The sequence below is a fragment of the Suricata suricatta genome, chromosome 4 (genome assembly GCF_006229205.1).
Source record: "Suricata suricatta isolate VVHF042 chromosome 4, meerkat_22Aug2017_6uvM2_HiC, whole genome shotgun sequence".
Taxonomy (NCBI): Eukaryota; Metazoa; Chordata; class Mammalia; order Carnivora; family Herpestidae; genus Suricata; species Suricata suricatta.
The window spans coordinates 145,866,533-145,889,579 of NC_043703.1; the positions used below are offsets into that span (position 1 = coordinate 145,866,533).

The 23,047-nt window shown below is 42.8% G+C and overlaps 1 protein-coding gene across 15 annotated transcripts in view; it reads left to right on the forward strand.

The window, feature by feature from the left end:
- The window catches only part of DTNB (dystrobrevin beta), a 219,178-nt gene that overhangs the window by 135,133 nt on the left and 60,998 nt on the right, over nt 1-23,047 (forward strand). For 13 of the 15 annotated variants that reach the window (XM_029938167.1, XM_029938175.1, XM_029938162.1 and 10 more), the window contains one exon: nt 12,167-12,244. In XM_029938167.1, coding sequence (XP_029794027.1) covers nt 12,167-12,244 — 78 coding nt within the window. Of the gene's footprint in view, nt 1-12,166; nt 12,245-12,394; nt 12,494-23,047 lie in introns of those variants that run through there. The other 2 variants (XM_029938173.1, XM_029938174.1) reach the window with 2 other exon arrangements.

Sequence of the window (23,047 nt, forward strand, 5' to 3'; positions counted from 1 at the left end):
ATTCGATCATATGTTGTTTCAGCGTGGGGGTCTGTGACTAGTTCTGTTGACTACTAAATTTTGGAGGTTAGCGACAAAGAGAGAAACACATACTCCTTCATCCTAACGTAGTGTTCATCTGGGCTCATCATTCCAGCAGAGATCCCGGAGTGCGTGGACCCGGTAAAGAAATAAGTGTAAAATATTTAGCAAATCTTCTCATTTCGTAGGGTTTTTCATACTCTTTGGTGGTGCTAGTCTTTAGTTAATTGTCAGAAATAATTAAGTTGTCTTTCTTTGTTATAAATGATTTTACACAGTTTGGGTTGTAAATGATAATTGTCAAATCAGATCTGACTTAAGAATTGCAGCACGTTAAGCTGAAGCCCAAATGCCTGTTGTTGGGATGACTGATGATTACGAGGACTGACTGGTTTATAAACTCGTCAGCAGAGACAACCTTCAACTTCGTTTTGTTTTTTGTTTGTTTTTTTCTCAAAGCCCTGAACAGTGCTAGGCATGAATGAGCCATGGATTTTAGTTTGTTTATGTATTGAGTAAGTCCTTGTTTATTTATATGGAGTTTGTAGTGATCAAAAGGGCTTTGTGGGGGTGGGGGAGCCTGGGTGGCTCAGTTGGTTGGGCGTCTGGCTTCAGCTCAGGTCATGATCTCACAGTCTGTGGGTTCGAGCCCTGCATCGGGCTCTGTGCTGACAGCTCAGAGCCTGGAGCCTGCTTCAGATTCTGTGTCTCCCTCTCTCTCTGACCCTTCCCTGCTTGTGCTATCTCTCTCTGTCTCTCAAGAAAAAAACCAAACACAAACAAAACAAAACAAAAAAACAGGAAAAAAATGTAAAAAAGAAATAAAAAGAAGGGCTTTGTGGTGATACTATAATTTCAGGAGCGATTTCTCTGACAGGACAAGTGAGAAAGTGTAAACCTTGCCAAATCTATAAAGAAGGACATTCCAGGTAGGTATCTAGGGGAAGACTTGAAAGCAGGGGCTGAGAACAACTAGCTTGAAAGATAATCTGATAGATTAAGAATGAAGTAGTCTACAAGGTAGGTTTTGAATCTGTCTTAAAATATGGTGGATTCTGCTGCATAACCTTTTTTTTTTTTAAGAACCCATTTTAATTTTTTTTAATATTTATTTATTTTTGAGAGAGAGAGAGAGAGACAGATCATGAGCAGGGGAGGGGTAAAGAGAGGACACACAGAATGGGAAACAGGCTCCAGGCTCTGAGCTGTTAGCACAGAGCCCAACCCAGAGCTCGAACCCATGAACTGTGAGATCATGACCTGAGCTGAAGTCAGACGCCCAACCAACTGATCCGCTCAGGCGCCCCCTCTGCTGCATAATCTTAAAGATGAAAATAATCTGATCCAGGTGAGTTAGGGAAGACCAGTTCAGAAGCAACACAGGTGTCTAGAATTGAGGGCAAATAGCTGGATACAAAAATAGTTAACTAAAATGGTTAAGTGCTTCATCTGTAAAGCATTGTTGTGGGCAGTTATCAAGTAAATGAAAGCATGCAGCATAATAAAATCTTTTTCCCTTTCCCACTAACAGTAATAAACAGACCAAAAAATCTGGTTAAAAAGTTCCCAAGCATGTGACTGGCAGGTAGCTGTCAAGGGAAAAGAATTGCAGGATCACAGCCTTAGCCTCTACAAACAGAAGAATATTCCAGGAAGAAGAGCAAGATAATGAGCAAATACTTTTAAAAGTCTAGGGTAGGGTTAAGTATCTTACTGTCTGGATGACTTCCTACAGAATAGGTTCTGTCAAAGGACCTACAGAAAAGTGACAGCACTTACAGGTGCCCAGGACCTCTGAATCTAGGTCAACTTCGAAAACCCAAACAGGTAATTACATACAGTGTTGGTTCTGAGCCCAGTATTAAACTCCTTTTTTTTTTTTTAAATCAGTAGTCTGCTGATAGAATAGATAATTTGCTCATTAAATCTATGTATCTTCTTATGCTGAGATGAGGAATCCATAAGACCTTTGAAATTAACATTAGATTTTAAATTCATCTTAATAAATTGGGATCTGTTTTTGAAGGAACCAGTTGATACTAACTTAGCCAGTTTTCCTTGGAGTAGCCTAGAGTGGTGACGGATGGGAGCTTCACAGCCAGATGGTCAGAGTTCAGACAGGCATTCATAACACAGAGCTCTGATGATGCGATAAGGGAGAGAATAACTCACCCCAAAACTACTCCAGGTGTATATTGTTTTACCTTCCTATAGAAACAACTTTTTAAGAACTATGATCTAACACCATGCTTTTGTTTTTAACTTATAGACTAAACAGTCTTAAGTAAGCTTTTCTAAAAGTGCAGTAATCAAAGGCAGTAGAGACATGACACCATGATTAAGAACAGACACAAGAGCAGTACTGCCTTGGTTCCAGTCCTACTTCTGCCATGATTTGGCTGTGACCTCAGTGTGCCTTAGTGTCTCCGCCTGTAAAATAACGTCCATAGCAGTATCCGTCTCATTGGTGGTTGTAAGGTTTGAATGAGTGAACCCTTGGGAAATGTTTGAACTGAGTGCGACACATAGTAAGCACCCAGCAGGCATTGCTGGTGTTGTTATTTAAGACGCCCCAATCTGTTGATTCCGTGACGGAGTCACCAATGAAAACTTGCTGTGGCCGCAAGCTGTTCCAGTCTACTCACCCAGTATAATGGCTAGTAATGTCATTGTTCCATCGCAGGAAGAGTCTCACCAAACCTGCATTTGCCGGAGAGATTACTCCTTACACACGCTGAGCTCCTCTGTGTTCTGCATCATGGTGCTAACGCATGGCCAACCAATATTTCCCAGAAGCCTGTTCCATGTTTCATACTCTTCTGGGTACTTGAAATACAGTGATACACACACACACACACACACACACACACACACACAAATTTCTTACAGTCTGGTAGAGAAGATAATGTGCCCTGATCTAATATGTTTTCTTGACTTTCTTTTGGGGGGTTGTGGTGGTAAGGGTGCTGAGGGGTTGTACAATTTTGTATCTACTCACCTCATTTAAAGGTCTTTTATCTACCAACAGGCTCTCAGTTAAACATTTTCCTTCAATTTACTTTCTTTATGAAGACAAAAATAGTACAGGGTCACTTTAGAGAATTTGATTCCGTGGTATTATAGCTTCTTTTTTCTTTTTGTCTTTTTTTTCTGCTTTATCATTTTTTTAACATTAAGCATCTTTTTCTCTGGAAAGAAAATTTAAACCGAAGAATTTTGGGAAGTACAGGAAAGTATAAATAGAAAGAAAAAGCTAGACATAATTACACTTCTCTTAACATTTGGACATATTTCCTTCAGTTACTTTGTTTACTTTTATCATTTAGCTGAGGCCATGCTGTGTGCGTGTGTGTATAATTTTATTTACAAGGTTACTGTGAAGATATATAATATATTTACAGCTCTAAACACGGTGTCTGATAGGTATACAACAAACATTCAATAATTATTAGCTATTACTATAGTTATTGCTCCCCTTTTTACCTCTTATGTGCTAAGCATTTAGAAAGTCTTCATAGGGGCACCTGGATGGCTCAGTCAGTTGCGCATCCAACTCTTGATTTTGGCTCGGGTCATGATCTCACCTGGCGTTTGTGGGGCTCAGTGCCAGCAGTGAGGAGCCTGCTTGGCATTCTCCTCTCTCTGCCCCTCCCCTAGCTTGAATGCATTTGTCCCCTCCTCCCTCTCTCTCTCTCTCTCTCTCTCTCTCTCTTTCTCAAATAAATCAACATTAAGAAAATCTTCATAAACGTATCTTTTATTTTTTTAATTTTTAAATTCTATTTAAATCCAAGGTAGTTAATATATAGTGTAATAATAATTTCAGGAGTAGGTTTAGTGATTCATCACTTACATATAACACCCAGTGCTCATCCCAGTAAGTGCCCTCCTTAATGCCTGTCTCCCATTTAGCCCATCCTCCATCCAACACCCCACCAGCACCGTCAGCTTGTTCTCTGTATTTAAGAGTCTCTTATGGTTTGTCTCCCTCTCTTTATCTTATTTTTCTTTCCCTTCCTCCATGTTTGTTTGTTTTGTTTTCTAATTCCACATATGAGTGAAGTCATGATATTTGTCTTTCTCTGACTTATTTCGCTTAGCATAATACATTCTAGTTCCATCCACATTTTTGAAAGTTGCAAGTGGTAATATTCTATTGTTTATATATACCACATCTTCTTTATCCATTTTAAAACATTTTTTTTAAATTTTTGAGTGACAGGGAGAGACAGCTCAAGCAGGGGAGGGTCAGAGAGAGAGGGAGACACAGAATCCAAAGCAGGCTCCAGGCTCTGAGCTGTCAGCACAGAGCTCAACTTGGGGCTCGAACCCATGAACCATGAGATCATCACCTGAGCCGAAGCTGGACGCTTAACCAACTGAGCCACCCAGGCACCCCTAAAACATTTTTTAATGTTTGTTTATTATTGAGAGACAGAGAGAGACAGAGCATGAGCACGGAAGGGACTGAGAGATGGGGGGAGACAGAATCTGAAGCAGGCTCCAGGCTCCAAACTGTTGACGCAGGGCTCAAACTCACAAATTGCAAGATTATGACTTGAGCTGAAGTCAGACACTTGACCAACTGAGCCACCTATGTGCCCCTTCTTTATCCATTTCTCAGTCGATGGGCATTTGGGCTCTTTCCATAGTTCGGCGATTGTTGATAGTGCTGCTATAAACATTGGGGGGTGTGCCCCTTCAAATCAGCATTTTTGTATCCTTTGAATAAATACCTAGTAGTTCAATTGCTGGGTCGTAGAGTAGTTCTATTTTTAACTTTTTGAGGAACTTCCATACTGTTTTCCAGAATGGCTGCACCAGTTTGCATTCCCACCAACAGTGCAAAAGGGTTCCTCTTTCTCTGCGTCCTCAACAACATCTGTTGTTGCCTGAGTTGTTAATTTTAGCCATTCTGACAGGTGTGAGGTAGCATCTCATTGTGGTTTTGATTTGTATTTCCCTGATGATGAGTGATGTTGAACATCTTTTCATGGCCATCTGGATGTCTTCTTTGAAAAAGTGTTCATGTCTTTTGCCCATTTCTTCACTGGATTATTTGTTTTTTGGGTGTTGATTTTGATATGCTCTTTATAAATTTTGGATACTAACCCTTTATCTGATATGTCCTTTGCAAATACCCTCTCCCATTCCATTGGTTGTCTTTTAGTTCTGCTGATTGTTTCCTTTGCTGTGCAGAAGCTTTTCATCTTGATGAGGTCCCAATGGTTCATTTTTGCTTTTGTTTCCCTTGCCTCCGGAGACATGTCAAATAAGAAGTTGCGGCAGGTCAGAGAGGTTGTTGCCTGTGTTCTCCCCTAGATCTTGGATGGCTTCCTGTCTTACATTTATGTCTTTCATCCATTTTGAGTTTAGTTTTGTTAATGGTATAAGAAAGTAGTCCAGATTCATTCCTCTGCATGGAGCTGTCCAGTTTTCCCAGCACCATTTGCTGAAGAGATTGTCTTTTTTCCATTGGATATTCTTTCCTGCTTTGTCCAAAATTAATTGGCCATATGTTTGTGGGTCCATTTCTGGGTTCTCTATTCTGTTCCATTGATCTCTGTGTCTGTTTTTGTGCCACTACTGTACTGTCTTGATGATGACAGCTTTGTAATACAGCTTGAAGTCCGGAATTGTGATGGCTAGAAAACCTCTAGCTTTGGTTTTCTTTTTCAGAATTACTTTGGCTATTCGAGGTCTTTTCCAGTTGCATACAAATTTTAGGATTGTTTGTTCTAGTTCTGTGAAGAATGCTGGTGTTACTTTGATAGGGATTGCAGTGAATGTGTAGATTGCTTTGGGTAGTAGCAGCATTTTAACAATACTTGTTCTTCCAGTCCATGAGCATGGAATGTTTTTCCATTTTTTGTGTGTGTCTTCTTCTATTTCTTTCATAAGCTTTCTATGGTTTTCAATGTATATTTAGATTTTTCATCTCTTTTGTTAGGCTTCTTCCTAGATATTTTATGATTTTTGATGTGATTGTAAATGGAATCAATTCCTTGATTTCTCTTTCTGCTGCTTCATTATTGGTGTAGAAATGCAACCAGTTTCTTTGTATTGATTTTATTTCCTGTGACTGCTGAATTCATGGATCAATTCTAGGAGTTATTTGGTGGAGTCTTTTGGGTTTTCCACATGGAGTATCATGTCATCTGCGAAGAGTAAAAGCCTGGCTTCCTTTTTTGCTGACTTTGATGCCTTGTATTTCTTAGTGTTGTCTGATGGCTGAGGCTAGGACTTCCAACACCATGCTGAATAACTGGTGAGAGCATACATCCTTGTCATGTCCCTGACCTTAGGAGGAAAACTCTCAGATTTTCCCCATTGAGGATATTAGCGATAGGTCTTTCATGTATGGTTTTTATGATCTTGAGGTATGATTCTGCTATTCCTTCTTTCTTGAGGGCTTTTAATTGAGAAAGGATGCTATATTTTATCAAATGCTTTCTCTGCATCTATTGAGAGCATCATGTGGTTCTTATCCTTTCTTTTATTAATGTGATATATCACATTGATTGATTTGAGGATGGTGAACCAGCCCTGCATCCCAGGAATAAACTCCACTTGATCATGGTGAATAATTCTTCTAATTCTTTTAATAACTCTTGCTGATATTGTGTTGAGAATTTTTGCATCCATGTTCATCAGGGAAATTGGTCTGTAGTTCTCCTTTGTAGTGGGGGTCTTCGTCTGGTTTTGGAATCAAGGGAATGCTGGCCTCATAGACTGAGTTTTTTCTCAGATGAGATTGTGTTTCAAAAGCCCACACTTCAGAGACCCCCCGCGGCTTGGACCCACCTGCCTTGTACTCCCCGGGCGGTGGGAGGGGGATGCGGGGGGGGGGGTGGTCTTGCTGAGCAATGGCAGGTACCAGCTGGCCCAGAAAGCGTTTCTGCAATGGGGCAGCAGCAGCAGGTCAGAGATGATGGCAGATCACAAGACACAGCCAGCACAGGGTCTCACCACACTCTGGCGTCTTTGTCCCAGTCCCAGCAAATGTGGCTGCTCTCTGGGGTCCGCTGGGACCTTTGCCTGTGGGGAGGCCATATGGCCTCTACCAAATACACTCCAAGCTAGGGAACTGCTTCTCCCCATGTGGCACATGTGTGGCAGACCCTGCGGCTTGCTTCTGGGGATTCGCCCTGGTTCCCCACCAGAGTGCCGCCAGGCACTGAGCTCTGGAGCCTCAGACTCCATGCTCCACTGTTGATAGACTCCTGGTGCTATGGAAGCCCTCTCCTTTCTTCCTGTCAGTGGTTTTGGGGATCAGATTTCTTGTTCAGTCCCCTGCAAGTGTTTTTCTCTCTCCCTTTCTCTCTCTTTCTCTCCAGCTACTTTTGGGGGAGTGTTTTTCTTCCACTCTCCTAGCCCACCACACTCTCCTTTCTCTGTCCTCTCTCTGCAAAATCAGCTCCCTACCTTCCATGGCTTTTTTCTCCCCCAGTTCACCTCTCTGCACTGGTTACCTCTCTGCACTGTCACGTTCTGTGGCTCAAGGTATGCAGATTGTTGTGTTAATCCTGAGATCAATTTCCTAGGTGTGTAAAATGGTTTGGTGCAGATCTAGCTGCATTTCAGGGACGAGACAAGCTCTGGGTCTCCTTGCTGCTCTGCCATCTTAATTTGGAAGTCCACAAATGATTTTTAAATGGGGTATGCATTAGGAAAAATCCTCGGGGCACCTGGGTGGCTTAGTTGGTTAAGTGTCTGACTACGGCTCAGGTCATGATCTCTTGGTTCATTGGTTTGAGTCCTGTGTCGGGCTCTGTGCTGACAGCTCAGGGCCTGGAGCCTGCTTCAGATTCTCTGTCTTTCTGTCTGTCTGTCTGTCTCTCTCTGCCCCTCCATCGCTTATGTCCTCTCTCTCTCTCAAAAATAAATAAATAAATAAATAAATAAATAAATAATAAAATTTTTTCAAATGTTAAAAAGAACTCTCTCCTCAGGATTCAGGTTGAGGGTTGAGGGTTGAGTTTGCATATCTTATTTTCAAAGCTTCCCAGATGATTCCAATGCATACCTTGATTAAAGTCAGTCATTTATTCACAAGCTTCTTGGGTCATCTTTTCAAAGCCCATCTATAGGTACATCATCCTTTGGCATAAAAGCTTTCCATGCTTCCCCAATTGCCGATAGTATAAAGTCCAAACTTCTTAACTTGTGGTAGAACAGGCTTCGTTCACATCCTGGCCCTGATCTGCTTTTCAATAGCCGTTTTCATATACTCCCCTTCAAGTGCCTTTGAGTCCAGCCAAATAACTTAAACCCAAATATGCCATATACTTTTGGGTTTCTGTGCCTTTTCCCATACCATTTCATCCATCTAGGGTGCCCTTAACATTTCTTCTGTATCTGAGGTACTTCTCAGTGTTAAGGCACCCTCACTACTCTGCCTCTCATTCCCCCATGCTTTTCATTTGACTCCTCAACTTCTGGTCTGTGCTTGTTGCTGCTTTCACTACTTTGCATTGTGTGATGTGTTTACGTATCTTTCTTCGTCAATATATAATTTGGTTGTTGAGATTAAGATAGTCTTACTTATCTTTTATGAGTAGGTACCCAGGAAGAATACCTCTTTCTTTTTGATTCAGATTTTAAAAGTTCTCTCCAAGTCTTATTTTGTATCTACCACTTCTGCCCAGCATATTTCCTTCTTTCTGTATCATCATCTGTTTCTATCTCTGCCTCAAAAAATTGGCATGTGTCATGAACAAAGAAGGGACCTCCCAAATGTGTACCAAGAGATAGTTGGTAGTCGTTTGGGTATCAGGGAATTCATTAGTGTCTAAGGATGCCTTGCTGAGATTTTTACCAACGGAAGATACAGAAAATCTGGTGACGTGTTCAAGGTCTTCACCAGGGTTTTGCGTGGTGAGGATGACCAACAAAGCTGATCTGATGAGTTATGTCCATTCCGCTTTGTAAGTTTCTTAAACTGGTACCAGTGATGTCTACTTCACACCTGGGAGTGTTTTTCTTTCAGCTGTGTCCCCCAGGAACTATAAAAAAGTTTTAAGCCAAAAGTCATTTTTGGTGTATTACGTATATCTCCTGAGACCATATCTGAGTTGTTGGTTTTCCGAGTGAATTGTGGGTCTAATGGGAGATCCTAAGTAAAGACCCTCTTTCCGTTTTCAAGTTGCTCTTTCAACTTAGACTACAAACACATAGTACCTACTTCTCTGGGAAAATGTGCTAAAAGTTCACAAAGGGTATGAAGTTTGGGGGAGAATTATGATTAGCTTCCAATTTTCAATGTAATCATTACTGTCTGGTTCTGAATATTAGAGAAAAGGCTTTGATCTGTGTGCTAAAAGATAATAATTGAGCACGGGGCTCAATTTGTTGAGCATCAACTCTTGATTTTGGCTCACAGTTTGTGGGGTCAAGCCCTGTTTGGAATTCTCTCTCTCCCTCTCTCGGTCCCTCTCCCATTTGCACTTTCTCTCTGTGTCAAAATAAATAAACATTAAAAAAGAAGATAATAATTGAGCATGATATCTGCCAAAAGATAGGGATGATTGTTAATTCTTGTGGCATCTGACCAAACAAAACACTGCAAATCACGAAATTTTGTCACATGGATCCATGTGTAAGAAATTAAAAAAAAATTTTTTTGTGGTCCTTTTTCCTCTGAGAATGTCAGAAAGGAAATTGAATGTAGTAGTATCTTCAATATTGAAAAATACTGGGTAACTGTATTCGTTCTGAAAGCACGAACGTGCCCTTATCTTATTTGGGAAACGGGTCACTAATAATAATATATTAGAGGAGCAAAGCCCATTCTGTTCTCAGGACCAGAATGTTTCTGGTGCTCTCAAGGGTGAAAAGCTATGACGCTGGATTTGTTTCTTCCATAGGAGTCGTCTCCTTGTTTCTCCTTTGGTCCTTTAGGACTAAAATTAAGTTAATTTCTGTGTGTTCATTTTTATTATTAGCCTAAAACAATTGATTTATTGATTGATTATAACTCAGCACAGCCACTGGCCTTAATAGGCTTGAAAGTTTGGGGCACGGTATTGGATATCTGCCTGGAAGATAGGTGGGGAGATCTGTAATGTGGAATTAAGTTCTAGTCTAGAAAGGCATATTTCAATTCCGAATGTCTTACTTTGCAACTTGTCAGATAAAAGGAGGCATGTGTAACAAAAAACATAGTGCTGTGGCTTCAAAGGCAAGAGATCTAAATTTGTTCCCTGCATATTACCCTCCATCTTTGATCCTCTTTGTTAAATGGAAAACCATTAAAGATATTAACTAGGGTGCCTGTGTGGCTCAGTCGGTTGAGTGTCTGACTCTTGATTTTGGCTCAGGTCATGATCTGGCAGTGTATGGGATCAAGCCACATGCACGTTGGGCTCTGCACTGACAGCACGGAGCCTGCTTGGGATTCTTTCTCTCCCTCTCTGCCCCCACCCCATGCACTTTGTCTTGCTCTCTCCCTCTCCAAAAAAACAAAAAAAAAAAGTTTCCCTACCCAGAAATAAAATCAGTTAAAAAAAAAAAAAAAAGAAGAGTGTATAAATAGGTATAGAGCTAGATAGGTAGGTAGTCTTTGGCTTTACCTGAAAATTTTCCCTTGAGTGTGTTATAAAACCTGCAAAACAGTGGCTCTGGTCCCTTAATATTCACCAAGACTTGCTAAGTATAACCTCTACAGAAACACTTTACATAATTAATTCAGCTCTTAAATATAAGGAGAAACCAGGCGCTAGCTCCCGAGCACTTAAATAAGAAAGAAGGACTTTTCTGCTTCTCCTTTGGCTTTGATAGACAAATTTTATCTGAAAGGTACTTCTTTTAGTTTAGGAAAGGAAGTGAGAGATTTCCCAGGAGTAATATTTAGTAACAGTCATGTGGCTCCAGTGCAAGACAGTAAGCCTTTGTAGCTGAACTTGTGGGGAGGGAGAAGAGCAAAGTCATAGATTCCTTTTGTTAAGTTTGGATTCATTCTTTTAAGACTTCCTTGAGAAGAAGCACTAGACCTTGAGTCCAGAAAACCAGTACTACAGACGAGTTATCAAATGTACTTACCTTCAGATTTAAATTTGGATTAGGTTATAAAAGAAAGCATTCTAGAGGTGGCCCAGGTGGCTCAGTTGGTTACGTGTCCGACTCTTGATCTCAGTTCAGGTCTTGATCTCAGGGTTGTGAGTTCAAGCCCCACTTTGGGATCCACACTCTGTGTGGAGCCTACTTCAAAAAAGAAGCATTCTAATTAGAGGATAAGTATAAAATATGGATTGAGTGTTAAGATTCTAGTAAAGCATTAATAAAATAATTTAGTATTTAACAGCCTGTTTTGGTAAAAAGTATGCAAACAAAATCCATCTTGTTCATCTGTGGTCTTCTCTTTCATGCCAGTGACAAACGTGTGCCCTGCCCACTGCCATAGTGTCTTCTGGCATCAGAGTCTCCCGTCACCTCCCAACTTGGTCCTGTGTTTATCTTGGTCTATTTTGATGGGCTTTTCCCATCATTCTTTTCTGCCCTCCGTCTGTGCCTGCCTGCCAGTTTTTTAACTCTGCTGTGCTGCCTCCCTGCCAGTCTCTTCTCCCATCACTGGCCTGTCTTTGACACATTGTCCTTCTTTCTGTCTCTGCTTCGTCTCTCCCCCCTCCTCAGGCTTGCACTGTGCTCTCTCCTGACTCAGACATGCCCAGGTAACCTTATCCTTTCCACTGCCCTCATCATCATGTCTGTCCACTCAAATCCAAGCGATGACCGTGAACTCTAACCAAATCAGCAACAACATGCAAGTTGCCATCGTGACCCTCATAATAGACCACAAACGTCAAATACCTCGTAACCCTAGAAACACCTAAGATGCAAAGACATTAAGTAGCAGAACTCAGACTCTTGTGCACTAAAACTATGGAACAAAAGCCAGCGAAGTTAATCCCTGTCCTCCTCCTCCTGGTGCAGCACAGCTCTGTGCTCCTTCGGCTTTGGGTGAAAGAACGCTTCTTGTTGAGTTTGCTTGGGCTGCACCTGTCGATCTCCACCCTTCCTCCCTGTGGGTCCCACTGTGCTTATCAGGAGCAATGATAGTTGCTTCCTTTGCCCTTATCACTCTTTCATTTGTTTCCCCCGGTCGTGCTGGTAATTATTAATGTAACATAAATGTCTTTCCTTTCAGTCCTCCTCGTCCTCTGGCTAACATGAACGACACCATGGTGAGCCACCTGTCCTCTGGGGCGCCCACCCCCACCAAGAGGTATGTAGGGTCTGCGCCTCAGTCACTGCTCAAGCCGGGTGCAGGCCTGGCCGGGGAAGCATGGTTACATGAGGCAGAATTCTCCTCCCTTAACTCTCTTTTAAGATTATTTTTTGATTTTTGCTTCTTTTTTCCCTGCTAATTCATAAGTGTAGCACCAGAGGAGTCTGCTTATGTGTGGGGCCTGAGGTGGAGATGCTTCATTTGTGACAAGCAGTGAACACAGTGTCAGAGCTGACTGGGCACTTTGGAGAGCTTTTTCCTTTAACATTAAATAATATTTTGATGATCATGAATTTCATAATTTTGCATTTGCATCCTTTAAATGTTGAAGATTGCTTCTGCTTCCTGATTAGACTGTGTGAATTGAATTAATCCCTGATATTCTCCTAAATCAATGTGTATATGATTCATAAACATAGAAGTTGAAAAGCCTGAGTCTCTCTCTTAGTTGTACAAGAAGCCTCCTGTGGGGCCCCACAAGGAGCTAGAACTGTGTAGCCCTTTCTCTTCTTTTTTAATTTACTCTTCTCCAAATTCTCTTAGGCGGGACTGAAAAGAACCCTATCAAATGGCTTACTTTCTGTTTGATTTAAGCTGGTCCATAATCAGAGCATTGCAGAAACTCCCTCAGGGGCACAGCCATTAAAGAATCCTTTCTAACAGTCATCATCCAAAACAGAAAAAAACAACAAAGACATTCCAACCATCTCCACAAGTTCTTCCTGAAGAAAACTACTTTGTGCCATATATACTGATTGCTTTGGATAAATTCAGCTATAGAAATGTCATCTGCTTAATAATACTTTGACTTAACATATAATATATAATACTTAAGATCAACAGTGTTTGTTCCCATTGGCTAAAATTCCTGGACCACTCTTCCCCACATTTGACTGCTGAGAAGATTTAAAAGAATCACCTGGGTCAGTTGTTAAAAATACAATTTTCTGGGGCGCCTGAGTGGCTCAGTTGGTTAAGCATCTGACTTCGGTTTGTAAGTTCAAGCCCGGTGTCAGGCTCTGTGCTGACAGCTCGGAACCTGGAGCCTGCTTCGGATTCTCTGTCTCCCTCTCTCTCTGTCCCTCCCCCACTCATGCTCACTCTCTCTCTCTCAAAAATAAATAAACATTAAAAAAATGGTTTTTAAATACAATTTTCTGGGACCACATCAGACCCAGTGGATTCTGAGATCCTGAGAAGTTACACCTTTAACAATAAGTATTCCAGGTGATTCTTGCCATCAAGCAAGTTTGGGAAAGAGCCTTAGCAGGAAGCTAAGGAGTAAACTGGAATAGAGGATTTAGGGATTAAATCAGAGTGACCTGATAATGTGGTGTTATCCACTAGGAGACTCAAGACTGACCAGGTAACAGTGCTTGCCTACAATCTTGTTTAGACAGTACTGCTTCTTTTTTTAAAAATTTTTTTAATGTTTGTTTATTTTTGAAAGAGAGAGACAGAGCATGAGCAGGGGAGTGGGAGAGGGAGACACAGAATCCGAAGCAGGCTCCAGGCTATGAGCAGTAAGCACAGAGCCTGACAGGGGGCTCGAACTCACAAACTGAGAGATCATGACCTGAGCTGAAGTCGGACACTTAACCAACTGAGCCATCCACATGCACCCCTACCACTTCTTTTGAGCAGAGTTGAGTGGTATTGTTGACTACAGCATAGACTTGAGCCAAACTGTCTGCCTTTAAGTCCTGGCTCTCACCTGACCTTGAACAAGATTTGTATCTTCATTTTTTTAATTCATAAAATGACGACAATGACAGTGCCTACTTGTGGGGTTATGTGAAATTTTAAGTTACTATTTTCATTATTTAAGAAGTAAACTGATTAAACTGATGAAGGGCGCCTGGGTAGCTCAGTCGGTTAAGCGTCTGACTTTGGCTCCAGTCATGATCTCACAGTTAGAGAGTTTGAGACCTGCATCGGGCTCTGTGCTGACAGCTCAGAGCCTGGAGCCTGCATTGGATTCTGTGTCATCCTCTCTCTCTGCCCCTCCCCCACTTGCACTTTGTCTCTCTGCCTCTCTCAAAAATAAATAAACATTTAAAAAAATTAAGAAGTAAACTGATGAGAGCACAGGTAGTGAAGAAACAATAACTCGCAGATGATACTCTTTCAAGGAGGATCCTCTTTTTAGCTAAGTCTAGTAGACTTGGTCCTTCCTGGAGGTGGTTGTCACACTTCGTAGGAGCTGACCAGCAGAACCGAGGCAGCCAGAGCCCTTAGCAGGCCAGAGAGGAAGACTGAGCGCTATAATTTATGAAGAAGAGTAGTTGCTGGAGTAGAGGCCATATGGGAACAAGATGCTCCCTTCCTAACAATTTAGTCCTTAGAATTTTAGGAGATTTCATTTATATTCAGGATGAGATTATGGTGTAACACATGGGCATTAATTGCATAATTTATAGATTTGGCTTTTTGTGGCCCAAGTTACCAAACCGTATAAATTTCCAACTAGTACCCTATTTACTTCTTTAAGAATTCATCAATTTTTCTTTCTTCCTCCAAATGTCATAGACCTGTGTCTCCAGAGTCTGGTGAGAGCTAGGAACCCAGCACACCACCCCAGTCATATAGAACCTTCCTCTGCTGGGGCAGAGAGTCAGTCCTCAAGGGGAATAAAACTCCTCTCCAGAATGAAGAGGTTTCCTTTAGGACTCACCATAAGACACAAATCACTGAATCAGACAAGGACATAGACAGTAATAAAAATGCAGGAAAAATTTAAGAGCTACAGTTTCAGCCTTTTCGGTAGGCAGTGCATATAAAACTAGTGATAGCTCCAAGGGCCAAAAATACTATGTTAGTCCAGATAGAAGGTGCTTACAACTGTAAGAGTGACTTTTTAAAGAGGAAAAACTTATCAGTGGCAAAGATGCTAGCTGTCAAGTGAGATGCTATGAATTATGATCCTGAGAGGATCCACTGTAGGGATTTGCTCTGTATAATATTTTTCTAGTATTTCTTTATCAAAATTTCTATAATTGAAAAGAAATTTCATCTTTTCTTTAGACTAAATAGTTTTTAGAAATTTGCTTTCTTTAAAAAAACTAAACCAGGGGTGCCTGGGTGGCTCAGTTGGTTGAGCGTCCGTCTTTGGCTCAGGTCATGATCTCAGTTTGTGGGTTCGAGCCCCGCGTCAGGCTCTGTGCTGACAGCTAGTTCAGAGACTGGAGCCTGTCTTCAGATTCTGTGTCTCCCTCTCTTTCTCTGACCCTCCCCTGCTCACACTCGCTCTCTCGCTCAAAAATAAATTAAAAAAAAAAAAAAACGAAACCAAACAAAACAGAAGGAGGACACCTGGGTGGCTCAGTCAGTTGAGTGTCTGACTTCAGTTCAGGTCATGATCTCAAGGATAGTGAATTCAAGTCCCACGTTGAGCTCTGTGCTGACCGCTCTGAGCCTGGAGCCTGCTTCAGATTCTGTGTCTGCCCCTTCCCCACTCATGCTCGCTCGCTCTCTCTCTCTCTCTCTCTCTCTCTCTCTCAAAAGTAAACATTTAAAATGAGAAAAATAACCAGAACAATGTACTTAAAAACAAACAACAAAAAACTTTCAAAACTAAAACAGAGGTTTAAATTCCCCCTTTCTACCTGATACCCTCCAAGGCTTGCTTCTGTCTCTCTTCTTCCCAGGGTTCAGAATGTGAACAGTGGTATTATTCTCTGGGTTAATGTACTGTATGATTTTATTTCTTTATTTTTATTTTGAGAGAGAGTAAGCGAGCAGGGAGGGGGCAAAGAGAAAGGGAGGGGTGGGGGGAGGTGAGAGAGAATCCCAGGCAGGTCCTGCACTGCCAACACAAAGCCTGACACGGGCCCAAGACCATGAACCGTGAGATCACGACCTGAGCTGAAACCAAGAGTCAATTGCTTAATCGACTGAGCTACCCAGGCTCCCACTACTGTACTGTTTCAAATCATAACATGTATTCACACCAAAATCGAAAATTATGCCAATGTTTTTAACATCTTCTAATGCCTCACCTCTATGAATATTTAAACTTTCACACTTCTGTGGGTAGTTCATATAACTATGACAGTAACAAAAACTTCCAATATGATATTTTTTGTCTTGTGCATTCAGTTGGTATGTTAGTATTAACTCTTTTAACTTCAAGTATTAAAATTTAACTTCAAAAAGCACAGATCCAATGAAGCAAGATGAAAAGGTTTTAAATGAACTGTTCTAATGTATTGTGCTCAGTTAGTACCAGGTGGATTTTATGGTATGTGTGATCTTACCTTTTGTTTAAAAAACAAAAAAGGAGAAGGGACAAATCCACAAGGACAAAGGCAAAAGCAGAAAGCAAAGGGCAGAGTGTCCATGGATCACAAAAGCAGCTTAAAAGCTGTCGGGACGTCCATCTGTGGCTTCTCCATCTTTTGGTCACTCACAGAATGCCATCTTCATTTCCTGCCACCGCGGAACACCTACTTCTCAGTACTGCCCGACGGCTTCAGACGCAAGAGGTTGTGCTTCTCCTACCTTCAATTAGAAAACTCCAAGGAAGGGTTCTTACTGTCCCGGATTGGATCCCTGCCCATCCTTGTGTGTGTGATGGGCCACACCCATGAGACGCACACCATCAAAACAGAGGAGGGAGTGTTTCCCCACAAGAAGGTCATACTGTCAAGAACAGAAGAGAGCGATCAAGGGAAGGACAAGTCACAGAGGTTGTTGGCAGACCACTGTTTTGCTACCTAGCACACAGATGTGTGCTAAAGTATATACGTACACTCACCTCATACACGCTTCCACTTCTGGGGTTTTCCTTCACATAATCTAGCATTCCAGGTACAACTGCAAATGGGTGCATGCCTCTCCCAGGAGTTTGTCCATGTTCTGTAACAGCCCTGGGCCTTGGTTACGTAGGTTATGTCCATTCATCCAGGTCAGGTCTAGGTGTGTCTTTCTGTGACTCCTTAGCCCATCCTGCCCCAAAGCAAATGGTAAGTTGTAAGCACTATGCACCCAGTACACAAAGGTAGAGGTCAGAAAGTAGAATAATTGTAATCCCGACAGTGGGAAAAGGGAAGTGATGGAAAACGTGGCATATTAAACCCCATTTGCTATGTGTCTGTTTGAAACACCACTGAAATGACAGGGTAGAGTTTATTTTGAGTAAAAACCAGCAAGAAGAAAGGAAAATGGAAGAGGAGACCATACCGACAAGAATTTGGAAGCAGCAAAGCAGATGGGTGAGTGGAAAGAGATTTTACAGCCTGGGGAAGACTGCAGCACAAGCGGGCAGGGAAGGGAGCCCAGAGGAAGGCCTGCTCCAGGAGTTAGAGGGCGAAAGGAGGATACAGGACATGTGGCTGGTAATCTGTACGGGAAGCACTTCGAGCCAGCGACTATCCACATAACTGGGCAACTGCCCTGACCCCACTCTGCCAGAGAGTTGAAGTTTATATTTGGGTTTTCTGGAACAATACAACCCCCATGAGATCCTAATTGTCTTCATGATCTCACCCTTGGTGGGCTGAAGCAATTGGCTTTCAGACAACCCATCTCCTTCCCTCCATTCTGAAGACTTCAAGAAATCACTCCTCCATCCTGTTATTCCTCTCTGGGTGCTGGAACTCCAGCCATCAGGGGCACAAGATTGAAGCCCCAGAATCCTTAAGATCACAGTTGAACCAGTTGCTTTTCTTCGTAGCCACCTAGCAAAGCTAGATGTGTCCCCTCCCTGGGGTGGAGAGAGTGTTGCTACCATCGCTCCTCAACCTGACTCAGCTAGCTGCACTCAGTGTTTCTCCCCACTTCCAGTGTCGGTTTCTATTTTAGTCAGAACCCTTGGCTATCAGTGACAGGAGCTTAGTTTGAATTAGCTTAGGGAAAACAAAAGGTTTTTTTGTTTTCGTAGCCAAACTGTGGAAAGAAGAGCAGGGTTGTACGTGTCCGGGCCTCGGGGATTACCAGAGCCCGGGGTGGAGGGGGGCCTCTAACTCACTTAGGTGTTTCCCTGTCTCCCTCCGCTGCCCTCATGCTCCTTGCTCCTCCCTGTTGTATGTCAGCTGATTCTTCCCTGTGACAGTTACCTTTCACACAGCAGGAAATATATCCGTGAGACTGTGTTCATATTTCATAACCTCACTACCCTACAGTGATTGCCCTTCCCTTAGTTCCAACTTGGAACCTTCCAATGAAACTTCTTTTTGGTCCATCTTAGATCATGTTACCCACCCAGGGGTTTTCTGTTTGATGGCTCTACCTAGATTACAGTGGTTGAATGGTAGGGGTCAGTTCTTCAGAGAAGGGGATCTGCTGTCTGTGGGGAAGGTAGGGATGCTGAGGAGACACATAGCTATAGACTTCTTTTTTGGGTGATTTCTGAAAAAAAAAAACACTGCACATGTAAGTAAGTTACATCACCCCCCCATTAGCACAGGTTTGTTTCAGGAGACCCGCTTTTTCCCTACCACCTCATTGTTATTTTCCTCAAATGTTAAACAATACTTTTAGTCTCTTTGGTTTATAAAGAGGTATTATGTACCGCCATCTTTGGGTAGCAACAGGTAGATATTAGAGCCACTAATTCTAAGAAGTTACCAATTGCTAGGAATGTTAAGTAAAGGCATGATTTTATCAGTCAAAAGTTTTTACCTTTAACGCATATTTCTCAAGAAGGAAAAGTATTTTTTAAAGGCTAGAAAATGCCATAGTGTAAATTATTTCTGAGCTGAAGACACATGACCAACTTAAGAGATGAGTTGCATCATAATACTATTTCTGAGTGGGTGCCAAGGTAAAGGTTTTATCTTGTCATCTACAGAATACTGAAGAATGACAGAAGCCACAGTCTGTTGTTTTTTAGACTGAGAACAACAGAAATATTGGCAAAATGAAGAAGGAGGCAAACTGAAATTGGTCAAGCCAGAAATTATCCATTTGTGGACTCAGGCTATTGATGCTCTTCCCTCCTGTGAAATGAGATTGAGTTTGGTTGAAAAGCAAGAATTAATAAGGATTTAAGCATGATCATGAAGCAACTTAGCTTGCATGAATTCTTCATGAGAATCTCTCCAAGACAACACAGGAATTACTTTTTTCTCCCGTCTATTTTTGGAAGACAGAAAAGCAGAGTAATTGAAAATTAACACATAATCTTAAGGGACGGCAGGGTCCTCAGTATTGGCAGATTTCCAGAGTCCGTCTGATGGCCTAGGCAGACAGCCAGGTTTTAGCTGCCTCTGGGTTGGCAGTGCTAACTCAGGTTAGTACAAACAGAAAGCTTGAGTGTTTCCAAGTCCATGCTTTAAGGCTTAAGTTTGAAAAATTGAAGCACAGTAACTAATAGCTTCCTCCTCTCATTGGACTGAGGCTGGAGGTCCTCAGGGTGAGCAAGAACTACATCCATTATGGACCGTCAGCAGAACAGAGGGGAAGAAGGAACAGGAAAAACTGTGAGTTCAGCATCGCGTGTTCAGACTGAGATGCCTGACGGACCCTGAGAGCGAAGACAGGCTCTGTGGATTTGGGATGGGGGAGGGGCCGGGGAAGAAGGGGATGGGTGACTCTTGGTTCTCCTCCAGGTTCCTTTCTGGCTCAAGGTACTTATGGTCAAAACCCAGGAGGAAGATTGGGCAAGAAGATAGTAAGATTAGGTTGAATTAGAAGTGCCTGTGGGGGCAGCCTGGGTGGCTCAGTTGGTTGGGCTTCTGACTTCTGCTCAGGTCATGATCTCACGGTTGGTGAGTTCAAGCCCCGCATCAGGCTCTGTGCTGACAGCTCGGAGCCCAGAACCTGGTTTGGATTCTGTGTTTCTGTGTCTCGTTCTCTCTCTGCTACTCCCCCATTCGTGCTCGCTCGCTTGCTCTCTCTCTCTCTCTAAAAAATAAATAAACATTTTAAAAAATTAAAAAAAAAAAAAAGAAGTGTCTGTGGGACACACAGGAATCATAGCATGAGTTCTTGTCATCCAGATTCTCCCAGCTACCTCACATTCACACTAGCAAAGGGCAGGCACCCACTCAGATCCAACAAATGTGTAGAACCCACACAAGCACAATTTTGTTCACTTTTCACATTTGCCTTAGAGGCTGTTAGCTTGAATACCTCTTGACCGTATCTCCTCTTAAGCTGACTCAGTGTGGGGTGCCTGGATGGCTCAGTTGGTTAAGCATCCAACTTCAGTTCAGGTCATGATCTCGCTGTTGGTGGGTTCGAGCCCCACGTCAGACTCTGTGCTGACAGCTCAGAGCCTGGAGCCTGCTTCAGATTTTGTGTCTCCTCTCTCTCTGCCCCTCTCCTGCTCACGCTCTCTCTCTCAAAAATAAATAAACATTTTTTTAAAAAAGCTGACTCACGGCAGCGCCAGCGCGCTGCTTTGTAATGACGGGTGGGCCGAGGGCCTGCACATACAATGGAAATTCCTGTAGCAATGCTGAAATTCATGTGGCAACCCGGCTTGACCATGGCTTTTCATTCCTTTTAACATTAAACTATTAAAATATTTTAACTTACCCTCATAAAGCAGATCTTTAAAACAAATCCCTGCTGTGTTATAAATTCTTACTTTTTTCATGGATCTTACTTATTAGGAAATTTCCAGGCTACTCCCCACCTTGGCCGCAATCTAGCCCTTTCTTTATTACCAGACATTTTTCTGAAATGCAGATCTAATGATGTTACTCTCCTGGTTAAGACTTTCCAATGGCTCTTTTTTTCTACTGTCCCAATAGCATAAAACCAATATTGTAGCTATTAGCCATATGTGGCTATAGAGTACTTGAAATGTGACAGAGGGTGACTTTTTAACGGAATTTGAACTAATTTGAATTTAAACAGGTACGTGTGGCTAGCGGCAGCACAGTTCTACAGGATTCGGCCCACGCTCTTCAGTGCGGCTTCTGAGGCTGCTCCAAGGTGACCATTGCCAGCCTCCTCAGCTCTACCTTATTTCACTCTTTTTACATGGCTTTTACACACAGAATTACTCAAATCACTGACAGCTTCCCAAGCAGGTTTTTGCACCTGCTCCTTCTACCTTTTTGTGCCTTCCCTTCTTTTTTCCCTTTATTCCCCTCTCTCTGTCATCCAATTCTTCCTTCTGAACTTAGCTTCAGCTACTCCGGAAAGCCCTCCCTGATCCCCTAAAACTAGATTAAGTGTTCTTCCTCTGTGATTCATAGCATCTTGTACATATTAGTGTATCATAATTACCTGTTTGTTCCATGCTTTTCTAGACTATATGCTGAGGATGAGGACTCACCAGGCTTCTTCCAGAAACTTACTCCTTTTCCCCAAGTCTTGCTACTGTATTTCCTCTGTTAGGCAAGGGATTTTCTTCTTCAATTACTTCAAGCATGTGACTTGTAACATCACCTGCTTATTCTCTTCAGGGCAGAGAAATAAAGGACATGAGTTCTACCGAAGTATCTGGTTCTACTCCAGTACTGCAAGGCTCACGCTAGCTGCCCCCACCCCTGCTAATCTGTAACTTTGCTCTCCAAGAGTAAGAAACCCGGCTCCCGGCACCCACCATCCATATGCCGATTTGTTTAGCTGTGATAGCCTGGAGAGTGGTTTCAGAGTTGTTTATTCATTTCTTTAATAGATTATTGAGATATAATCCATTCACCATACAATCCATCCACCTAAAGTATATGATTCAGTGGTTTGTGCAGCCATCACCACAATCAGCTCTAGAACATTTTCGTCACCCACCACTAGTAGATCACTCACTGGTGCGGAGAATCGACGGTAGGGGGCAGGAGTGGGAGAGGAGAGGAGACAAGGGCTGTTGGGTGGCACTTGGTGAGACTTGCCAGATAGAAAGGGTGGCTGCAGCGGTGGCGGTGAGGGCAGCTGGTTGGAGGGGCTGGTTTCAGAGGAGAGCCAGCAGGACTGCCAGCGTGAGGAAGAGAGAGAAAGCAAGAAGACTTCTGCCTTGAGATCAGTGACTGGGTGAGGAGTGGTGCTGCTCCTTTAAACTGGTCAGTCTGGGGGAGCGGCAGGTGAGGAGGTGGGTGGAGAGAATCAAACCGATTTTGAATATGTTAGGTTTGGGATGCTGGTTAGGCAGCCAAGGGAGATGCTGACTAGGCCCTCCAATACCCAGCCTTGGAGCTCCTGGGAGAGGTCAGAGCTGGAGATGTAAAGTTGTGAGGATTACAGTAATACCTTTTTGGTAAGATTATTCTGAGAAAAAGCAAAAGCGCAAATGCGCAAGTCTGTGATAAGGTCACAGGTACTCTGCTGATAATGACTACTACATTATCTTCTGTAATCCTTCCTGCACTCTCTAAAGTAATACATGAGGTAGATTTTATACTATTATTATTTCACAGATGAAGGGGCTGAATCACTCTAGGGAGAGGTTAATGTCCAAGCTCCCATGGCAAGCAGGTATCAGAGTGTGGATGAAACCCAAGCCTGCCTCACTCCAGAGCCCACGTTCTCCGTTGCTGCGCTCTCCTGCCTCTGGCTGAGCAATGAGGCCTGCTCCAGGGCTAGAGACCGCGCTCCTGGCCTTGTCCCACCCTAGCTTACCCTTCATCCCCACCGGCCACTCCCACCCACCCCCCACCCCTGCTCCCTGACCTCAGCGTCTGCCGAAGGTGCCCTCTCTCGTTGCTGCTGGAGCTTCTGCGGAAGCCACGACTCACTCACTCTCCCTTAGATTCAAAGGCCACCATCATCTTGGAGAGCATGTGTCACAGTGGAGTGTGCATCTGGAGCACCTGGAAGCTTGTTTCAAACACACAGAGCTGCGAGGGTCTTGGGAGGGAAAGTATGCCGCTCGGGTTCCCCAGAGAGAGATGCGCTCCTTTCATTGCCACT